Source organism: Saccopteryx leptura, chromosome 10 (assembly GCF_036850995.1).
Source record: "Saccopteryx leptura isolate mSacLep1 chromosome 10, mSacLep1_pri_phased_curated, whole genome shotgun sequence".
NCBI lineage: Eukaryota > Metazoa > Chordata > Mammalia > Chiroptera > Emballonuridae > Saccopteryx > Saccopteryx leptura.
Window position 1 is genome coordinate 450144 of NC_089512.1, and position 10747 is coordinate 460890.

Sequence of the window (10747 nt, forward strand, 5' to 3'; positions counted from 1 at the left end):
AACCACAGGCCGCGTTTCCAACGCTGTAAACACTCTCAGAGCGAGAGCAAAAATAGCCCGCCGTGATTCATGGCCCGCCAACCTTCTCCGAGAGCAGCTGGGGTGGGGTGGGGAGCTGGGAGGGGACCGGGGGGTTGGGGGGCTGGAGAGGGAAACAGGGAGCGAGGGGGAGGCAGGGAGGGAGGAGCGGGGGGATTTGGGAGTGGACTAGCAGCCCCTTGTGCCCTGGACGGCTCCACTGGCTACATCCTCGGGGGACCATTTCAGGAGGACCTGACCCCTGCTGGAGGGGTGAGCGGTCCCGGGACTTAGAACGGCCAGGATTTGGGATTCATGCTAATACGAGCATGGAGGGGGGGGGGGAGGGCACGCAGTTCCTCCAGCTGACGCCCCGAGCAGGCTGTCCAAGCAGGGTCTGCGGGTGCATCGTGGCTGTGCACCGTGAGGGCTTTCCCAGGGCCCCCCAGTTCCCGAGGCGCCTGGCATGAGTGTCGAGTGGCGGTTGAGCCCTGGGGACACCGACAGGTGGGGACGAGCTCAGGACGGCTGTGGCTCACGCGGGTCAGGGACGGAGGGGTCCTGGGGACAGAGTGACCGTCTGAACTCGCGAGTGTGCCTTTCGTTCTGTTTTGTCCACTTGACACTGGACTGTCCTCTGTGTCTGCAGCCCTGCTCTCGAGGGCGTGTTCGCCTGGGCACCAAACCCTCCGCCTCGTCTGATCCGCCCGCCGCCCTCCTCACACTCTGCGCCCTGCTGGCAGCTCCCACCCGGCCGGGGGCTTCGCTCCTGGTTTGGGAACTGTGCCCACGGCTGTGCCCACGACACTTGCCAGATTCAGTGATAACAGGACTCCAAGGACTCTCTCCCTCCACCAAGGGAGCCCAGCTCTCCTGCCTGAGACACAGGCTGGGGTCAGAGCTCGCCTGGGGCTGCGTCACCCGGGGCACGGTCCTCGTCTGTGACACGGAGTCGACGATGCTGACGCCACCTCAGGAGGCTGAGCGGCTGTGAATCAGCCACAAGCTGACACTGAGCCCGGGCCCCTCACCCAGCGCTCCGGGCCTGCTGACCACAGGGCCTGAAACGCACCCTCCTCTCTACTTGACCTGACTGACCTTTTGGACCTCAGCTCAATGTCACCTTTTATCACCGGGAGCCTCCTCTGAGCCCCTGGCCGGGGTCAGATTCTCCACGTCCCCAGCTCCTTCCTGCATAGCGGTGGTCAGACTTTGTCATCTCGCACTTGGCTTTTATTATGTGGCTACTGTGTGGCCCTCGCTAGACCAAGTGCCCCAAAAGAGCGAGGACCAGGCGGCGTCCTCGGTGACCAACGGGAAGCAGGTGTTAGAACCACTGTGGTCTGAGCCCTGGGTCCGCCATGGCTGCACGAATCATCAACCGGGCCCGCCCTCACGGAGCATGTGGTCAGCTAGAGTTGGGAGCCCGATTCCGTTTCAGTCGTCAGGGAGGGTCACAAGGAGGGTCGCAAGGAGGCTGGAACTCAGGCGGCGAAGCTACTGGTCACCTGCCTGGGTGGCTTCCACGCTTATGAGGGCACGGTCCCAGTACGGGGGGGCCTGTCGCGAGACTGGGCCTCCTGAGAACGTCATCACACTTGGGGAGCCTCCAGTCATCTCTGTGCTCGGGACGTTTCTCCCCACGTCCACTCCTGGGCAGCTGACTCCAGCCGCAGCTGGTGGTCTGCAGAACACGCTCTCTTCCTGCGAACGACCACACGCTTACCTGTGAGGTCAGAGCTCCTTCCAATGCTCAGCGCTTAGCTTTCCTGGAAGCTGGCCCAGGTCCGCTGCTGTGCATGGGGTGTCTGACGGTCCCTGGACCCTCGCAGACGCGTCCCCTTGGGCGCATGCGCATGCGCGTCTCCTTGGGCGCATGCGCGTCCCCTTGGGCGCATGCGCGTCCCCTTGGGCGCAAGCACGCCCCTCGAGCGGGTGGGGCCCCGAGCCCAGCGGAGCTCTGGTTCTGGTTCTATGTCCCCCTTTCACTCACAAGAACCGCAGCTTTGGAGCTGAACAGCATCAACACCTGACGATCACGTGTTCTCCGATCTGATCAGCGGCTCCCAGAGTCTGGATTTCAGGGTCCCTGCCGCCCACTGGCTGTGTGACCCTGGCCGATCAGCTCCTTATTCGTATGTCCCACATGTCTGCACACGGGTCACTGTGCCATCTTCAGTGCCAGGTCGCTGTGAGGTGGGTGACGGTGCACACAGCACACTCGGAGTGCTAAGTGCCCACGGCCACAGGAACGGGAGGCACGGATGACCCAGCCTGCAGTGGGGAAGCCCGTCACTGTCTCCGTTCGTTCAGGAAGTGACGCCACACCCGTCCTGGGGCGACGGCAGCTCCGGGGGTGGGCTGCGGGCACGCCTATCGCGGGGGATGGCGTCCTCCCCGCAAGCCGCACGGACTCCCCACAGACACGTCTGGAAGGCAGCAGCCACACGCGGGAAGCCACGGCCGGTCTCCCGGGGAGACACGACTCCAGGAGACCCACAGCAGCAGCGAGGGAGGCCAACCCCGTGGGGATGGGAGAGTCGGGGTCCGCACTGAGGGCCGCAGGCTCGAGGGCAGTGACAGCCCCCCACAAAGCCTAACAACAGGCAGGATGACCTCCGGGCGCCCTGGCAGCTGGTCCTCCCGCTCGGACACCACACTGCACGCACGAGGGAATAAGCACGTGAAAGATGAACTCGGACAGTGTCAAGTTATTGGGGGAGGGGGCTACACCTGCAGAACAGAGGATCTCCCCGAGATCAGACAGCACGCCGGCCAGCCTCTTCTCCACATCTCCGACCTCTGCCCCCGAGCGGCCCTCACTACCCCTGTTTGTGCCGGACGGGCGTCCTGAACCTGCCCTCGGCTTCACGTCCTTCTCCGGAGTCACGGCGTCTCTGGTTGCTCTCCAGCCCGTGTCCCCCACTCCCTTCCCCAGAGACCGGGCTCAGGGACACGGGCCCACACTGCCCACTGGCCCCACACCCTGCGCTCCCTTCCCCAGAGACCAGGCTCAGGGACACAGGCCCACACTGCCCACTGGCCCCAGCCCCACACCCTGCTCCCTTCCCCAGAGACCGGGCACAGGGACACGGGCCCACACTGCCCACTGGCCCCACACCCTGCGCTCCCTTCCCCAGAGACCGGGCACAGGGACACAGGCCCACACTGCCCACTGACCCACACCCTGCGCTCTCTTCCCCAGAGACCAGGCTCAGGGACACAGGCCCACACTGCCCACTGGCCCCAGCCCCACACCCTGCACTCTCTTCCCCAGAGACCGGGCTCAGGGACACAGGCCCACACTGCCCACTGGCCCCAGCCCCACACCCTGCACTCTCTTCCCCAGAGACCGGGCTCAGGGACACAGGCCCACACTGCCCACTGGCCCCAGCCCCACACCCTGCACTCCCTTCCCCAGAGACCAGGCTCAGGGACACGGGCCCACACTGCCCACTGGCCCCACACCCTGCGCTCCCTTCCCCAGAGACCGGGCTCAGGGACACAGGCCCACACTGCCCACTGGCCCCAGCCCCACACCCTGCACTCTCTTCCCCAGAGACCGGGCTCAGGGACACAAGCCCACACTGCCCACTGACCCCACACCCTGCGCTCCCTTCCCCAGAGACCGGGCTCAGGGACACAGGCCCACACTGCCCACTGACCCCACACCCTGTGCTCCCTTCCCCAGAGACCGGGCGCAGGGACACAGGCCCACACTGCCCACTGGCCCCACACCCTGCGCTCTCTTCCCCAGAGACCAGGCTCAGGGACACAGGCCCACACTGCCCACTGACCCCAGCCCCACACCCTGCGCTCCCTTCCCCAGAGACCGGGCTCAGGGACACAGGCCCACACTGCCCACTGACCCCAGCCCCACACCCTGCGCTCCCTTCCCCAGAGACCGGGTGCAGGGACACAGGCCCACACTGCCCACTGGCCCCACACCCTGCGCTCTCTTCCCCAGAGACCGGGCTCAGGGACACAGGCCCACACTGCCCACTGACCCCAGCCCCACACCCTGCGCTCTCTTCCCCAGAGACTGGGCTCAGGGACACAGGCCCACACTGCCCACTGACCCCAGCCCCACACCCTGCGCTCCCTTCCCCAGAGACCGGGCACAGGGACACGGGCCCACACTGCCCACTGACCCCACACCCTGCGCTCCCTTCCCCAGAGACCGGGCGCAGGGACACGGGCCCACACTGCCCACTGACCCCAGCCCCACACCCTGCGCTCCCTTCCCCAGAGACCGGGCGCAGGGACACAGGCCCACACTGCCCACTGACCCCAGCCCCACACCCTGCGCTCCCTTCCCCAGAGACCGGGCTCAGGGACACGGGCCCACACTGCCCACTGGCCCCACACCCTGTGCTCCCTTCCCCAGAGACCAGGCACAGGGACACGGGCCCACACTGCCCACTGGCCCCACACCCTGCGCTCCCTTCCCCAGAGACCAGGCTCAGGGACACAGGCCCACACTGCCCACTGACCCCAGCCCCACATCCTGCACTCCCTTCCCCAGAGACCGGGCACAGGGACACAGGCCCACACTGCCCACTGGCCCCACACCCTGCGCTCTCTTCCCCAGAGACCAGGCTCAGGGACACAGGCCCACACTGCCCACTGGCCCCACACCCTGCGCTCTCTTCCCCAGAGACCAGGCTCAGGGACACAGGCCCACACTGCCCACTGGCCCCAGCCCCACACCCTGCACTCTCTTCCCCAGAGACCGGGCACAGGGACACAGGCCCACACTGCCCACTGACCCACACCCTGCGCTCTCTTCCCCGGAGACCGGGCGCAGGGACACAGGCCCACACTGCCCACTGGCCCCACACCCTGCGCTCTCTTCCCCAGAGACCGGGCGCAGGGACACGGGCCCACACTGCCCACTGGCCCCACACCCTGCGCTCCCTTCCCCAGAGACCGGGCTCAGGGACACGGGCCCACACTGCCCGCTGGCCCCACACCCTGTGCTCCGAAGCTCATCCACGTCTCCTCGCTCACACATGCTCGATCTGCGCTTTCTCTATTTCGTAGTGAAACGGCTCCACCCCTCCAGGCGGCTGAGCGAGCCTGTCACTCACTCAGGTCAGGGGGGAGCGGCCTCCGGCCTCTGGAAGGTGCCGTCCATCTGTCAGGGCGCCTCTCGCCCGAACTGTGGAAATTGGGGAATGAAGGCTTCTGGAAACTTCACAGGTTTGGGGTGGGGCCCCTTGGCAGGCTCGCAGGCCACACGGCAGGTTCAGGCTTTGGTGCACAGGGCCGAGGAGAGAAAGTCAGACGTGATTAAAAACAGGGCCTCACAGACGTCTGGACGCCATTCAAACCCCCACACGTGTGGCGGGGGCCCAGGTGCTGCGCAGATTTTTAGGTGGAGGGAACGAGGCCTCCATGGACTGTCTCCTCACCCGGCGGGGATGTTCCGGGGACGGTTCGCTTGTGCACGCTCTCTCAGCCGCGTGTTGACCCTGCCAGCTCATCCCCGCCCCGAGGCAGAAAGACGGCACCTGGAGGAACTCGCGAGGTGTCCCAGGGGACGACAGGCCCTGGCTCCTTTCAGCAAACGCCGAGAGGAAGCCCAGGTGGACGCAACCCTCACATAAACATAATTTACGGCAACGGAGAAATTCAGCATCCTGCCAGCCTGAGCCCAAAATAGAACAGGATCGCTTTTCTTTGTAACATATTTCTGCCTTCTCTCTCTTTTTTTTTTTTTCTTTTTGAAAGAGGATTTAAATGTTATTTATTTGACTTATCTTTTCTAAACACTTTCTGTCTAACCATACCCAGCTGTCCGGCTCTGTGTATAAGGAACTTGTTGACTCATCGTCAGTGTAAACGTAATAATTCGGGGTGCGTCTCTTCTCGCTCCGACTTACCGGCGGTCTGTCTTCTGTCTAACCTGAACGTGGGGCTCAGAGGGGACGCAGGGACCCCCGGGCTGCTCCCTTGCACTGGGCTTTGAGAACCATGCTTAATTAAAAAAATTCACACCCTACCCGCCCGACTCTCCCCAAAAAGGGAAAGAAACTGGCCTCTGTGACACAGGCCGAGAGCAAAACGGGAAAGAAAGGCACTTTGTGTCACCAGACAGGACCAGCTGCCAGTTTTCACAAACCCGCCCCCTGCAGACAGCGGCTCGCACCTGCCCTCTGACCTGACACCAGAAACGCTCCCTCATCCAGCAGCTGATGAAACACTTGATCGCGGCAGGAGTATCACTTCAGTATGTAACACAGAACATTGTATTAATTTCAAAGATTCCATTTTTTAAAGACACGGGAGGGTCGTGCGGACGGGAAAGGGGTCTAGAGCCGACCAGGGGACCCCAACAAGTGAGTGACCCCCCCACACACACACACACGCTGGTTCCCCAGAGAACAACACGCACAGCTGTTGTGTGTATGTGTGAGTGTACGTGTGAGAGCCTGCATACCTGTTTGCTAATCATACAATGAACATTGAAGTTGTATTCATTAAACCAGTGATTTTCAACCTTTTTTGAGCCACAGCACATTTTTTACATTTACAAAATCCTGGGGCACACCACCTACCAAAATGACACTCTAACAGAGTACATATTATACATACAGTTAATAATATAGTTTCTAAATGTATTTATACTCACTTAGTGTGAAACCTGGGCCTGTTTCGATGAACACAAAAGGGATATCCTGGCAGGAATGGTAGAAAGACACACACGAAGCTCTTCCTCAACAGTTCTCAGTCTCTCTGTTTTTAGTTTTTATCACAGTCAAGCTTGAGAAGCTCAGCTCACATAGATATGTGGTTGAAAATGGGAGCAATGTCAAAATAGCTTTGTTGGCCAGAATGGGGAACTCCTTGGCAACAGATAACCAAAAACTGTCCAAAGGAAGATCAGCAAACCTTAGCTTTAAAGTTAGATAACATTGTGATGCATTGTATATCACCCTCTGCGGGGGCCTCTTTTAAAAAGAAAAAGGTCAAATATCTATATACACCGTCAGGATAGACATAACCAGCTGAGGCTGAGGCTTCATCTAGTGGTGGCAACATTTACCTCCAGTCCTGACCAGGATTAGAAATCGGGACCATGGGGAGGAGTAGCAACTTCAACTACTGGCTGCGGCCACACAATGACAAGTGCGTGGCAGCCCCAGTGGGGACCTTCCTGGGTGTGGATGAGAGGCAGCTTACTATTGGTTCATCGCTAGTGGTCGGGATGAATCCTAGAAGGTGATTGGTCAGTGAGCGTGCCCTGTGCCTCCACTCTTCCTGTCGCTGATAGCTGGAGGGATTGTGAGGGGAATGTTTATGTTCGGATGGAGGCGGCTGGCGGCGGCTGCATAAATAGCCTCCGCGGGCCATATCCGCGCACGGGCCGTAGTTTGGGGACCCATGTTTAATTTCCCCACGGCACACCTGACCATGTCTCACAGCACACTGTTTGAAAAACACTGAATTAAATGAGAGCCTCTCTCATCTCGAACAGCACTGACAGACTGTGATTGTGACAACCTTGCATCAGAAATGTCAGTGGCGTTCACAGCTGTCTTCTCGTTCTCCGTCTTCCCCTCCAGTCTGTCTGCACAACTGAACACTAACATTCTCGTACAACCTAACCCGGACCAGGCACGCAGAGCAACACCGAGCACGCCCGAGCACAGAGCCTGCCGGTTTCCTAGTGAAATGCTATAGCTGGGTCCCTGAGACGGGCGGGGCTCGTGTTACTGAGACGGCCCCTCGTGTGCGGGGCCCCATAAATCACGGGGCAGAGACGGCCAGGTCAGTCGAAATAACACACTGGAAGAGGCCAACACTTGACATTTAAAAATTGACAGGACCCCTCCCTCTGCATATCCTCGGAGGGCCCAGGACCCGGGAGTCCACACTGGCCGATGACCACGTCACACGGTCTCAGGCAGGCCTGTCCCAGGGCCGCCACGGGATGACCATCGCCACAGACTCCCTCTCACCGCACATTTGGGCAGCTAAATACGTCCCCTAATTTCACACGCTCACACGTCATCTGGCAGCTGTGACTTCTGATGCTGAACTCATTGGTTGGAACAATTATTCCGCTCAAGGACGGGGTCCATCCTCTGGGGAAAAACGCGGATGCTCACAACTCCCCCAGACCATCAGCCGAGCCAGCGACCACAAGAGTCAACCACAGCACCTGCTCCTGCAACTGAGTGCCGCGCTGAGAAGCCGCGTTCTGCCGTGACCACAGGCTGCACGCCGTGTCTCCACTGAAGACACGGCGTGGCAGTTAGAAGCCCGATTTCTGGGGAAAAAGAAGATTTGGGTGTGAATTCAATGCAATAAAATAAATAAAATAAAATAATTTTAAAAAAATAGGACATAATATTTCCAAGTGTTATTTTAAGTAAAATTTTCCTTAAGACATGTGGTCCTGGCCGGTTGGCTCAGTGATAGAGCATCAGTTCAGTGTGTGGATGTCCTGGGTTTGATTCCCAGTCAGGGCACACAGGAGAAGTGACCATCTGCCTCTCCACTCTTCCTCCTCTCACTTCTCTCTCTCTCTTTCTGTCTTCGCCTCCTGCAGCCATGGCTTGATTGGAGCGGGTTGATCCCGGGCTCTGAGGACGGCTCCATGGCCTCTGCCTCTGGTGCTAAGAAGAGCTCCGTTGCTGAGCAACAGAGCAGCAGCCCCAGATGGGCAGAGCATCGCCCCCTAGTGGACTTGCTGTGTGGATCCCGGTTGGGCGCATGCGGGAGTCTGTCTCTGCCTCCCCTCCTCTCACTTAACAAAAAACAAACAAAAACAAGTGTGGTGTCACATGTTTTAATTTATACATACAGAATTCACATGGCATTCTAAACACTCCATGGAGTGCTCACCCATCGATACTGGAAATATCTGCATGAAAAGGCACTGGGCCAGGGACACGGTGCTGTGAGCTGAGCGGCAAGAACTGTGAGAACGGCCACGCCCACGTTGCCTCGTGGCTCTTCCTGCCCAGCCTGCAGGGGCTGCCCCTGGGGCAGAGGCTGGGGGAAGCAGCCCAGCCCCCATCGGTCCTATTTGAGACCAAATCAGTTCCCAAATCCAGCCCACCGCTGAGCGTTGTGCAGCCTTGGAGCTAAGAATAGCTTTAAAATTTTTAAACAATGGTAAATAAACAAATGAAACTATTCTGTAATGTGAAAATATATGAGATTCAAAATTTAGTGGCCACAGAAAACCCCTTTGGGATCACAGTCATCCCTGCCCCTCCCGGTCAAGCCGTCAAGCTTCCCTGCGACGGCCCCCCCAGCGTGAGCGCCGTGAGTCTCCACAGCACGGGACGGGCCTGGGGCTGAGGGTCCCGCGGACAGGAGAGGTGAACACAGGGTTTCCCGGTGGGTGCCCCTGGGGCCCACATCGTCTGGAGAAGCAGCAGCCCAGGCGGGGCCCCACTACTCAGCACCCCGCACAGGCTGCGCCCGGGACCCGTCACCCCTGTGGTGGAGCAGGGACAGCCTCCCGCGCCGTGGAGGTGAAATCTCATATTCCTCCCCGGCTGCGTCTGAGTCCCGGCCGGCATCAAATATCCGCCGCGTCCCTGCGTCCAGGGCCCCGTCCACGTCGCCGCGGCGTCGGCTTTGCTGGGCTTGGCGTTTCGAGTGATGCCAAGAACAGCGCGAAGGCCCCGCCGGACGGCCACTCTCCGAGCCTGCCGGTCGTGCTGACAATGTATTTTCTGCCCATTGTTTTTCACACACATTTTTTTAAACCTGCGTAAGCTTCGAGTGGGATTTAATTTTTGTTTTATAAAAACAAATGTCAGCCCCACGAGGGGGGGAATAATAGCTCTTGTTACAAACACACGTGTCGGGCTGTAAAACTTAATAAAATTCACAACCCAGCGTCATCACGAAGGGGCCTCGGGCGGACAGCATCGGCCAGCCCCCGGCGAGGCGCAGACAGCCGCCCTGAGCTGCACGCAGGTGGCTGAGGGCAGGAGGCCCTGGCGGTCTGCCGTGCGGCACACACAGGGCGGGGGTGGGGTGGGGACGGGTGTTTTATGACCCCCCCTTCCACGTGCCCCGTGTGCTTTGTTGTTTGCGGATTTCTGCCCAAACCTGACCTGGCGAAGTCGCTGCAGAGAAACGACAGTCCACAGAGCACACTCAGGACATGTCTGCAGACTCGCTGGTCGAGAAAGGACTCAGAGACCTTTGCAAAGCAGCAGCCACAGAAGGCGACCTCCGCTTGGGGGGGGGGGGGTGCTGGCTGAGGTCTGTGGCTGTGGGAAGGAGCAATGCCCCCCCTGACTGGCCTTATCTTGGTGGCTCTGGGCTGTGGGGGACAGAAGCCATTTCCTCCACTGTGGACAGTGGGCTTTGGTGAGCTGGACAGGGTTGCTGAGAAAGTGGACGTCACTGAGTTCACGGAAGGGTTTTGGCCGTGCCGGGGGCTGGTGGATGGAGAGACAGTGTCACAACATTTCATTACAAAACTAAGGTGGGAGCTGGGTCCCCGATCTTGGTCCGCCTGCTAGCTCATTGCCGCCACCCAGGACCATCTGCAGCAAGAGGCCAGGTACTGAGGCTGGGCAAGGCCGGCAAAAAGCACGGGTGCTTCCTGGGGACGGTGATGCAGGCCTGGCACGGCACTGACCGATGCCCACAGGGGAAGTCACCAGCCACAGGGCTGCCGGTGCCGCAGGAAGAACTGTCCAGTCAGAAAACAAATATGGGCCCTGGCCGGTTGGCTCAGCAGTAGAGCGTCAGC

The 10747-nt window shown here is 60.1% G+C and overlaps 1 protein-coding gene across 1 annotated transcript; it reads right to left on the minus strand.

The window, feature by feature from the left end:
• Positions 1-1515: 1515 nt before the first annotated feature.
• On the minus strand, positions 1516-5032 carry LOC136382419 (uncharacterized PE-PGRS family protein PE_PGRS54-like). The gene is made up of 4 exons (XM_066351618.1): positions 4794-5032; positions 2845-4683; positions 2572-2677; positions 1516-1722 (listed from the first exon to the last, which is right to left on the minus strand). The coding sequence occupies exons 1-4, from the start codon at positions 5030-5032 to the stop codon at positions 1516-1518; spliced, it is 2391 nt and encodes a 796-aa protein (XP_066207715.1).
• Between the last annotated feature and the right edge of the window lie 5715 nt (positions 5033-10747).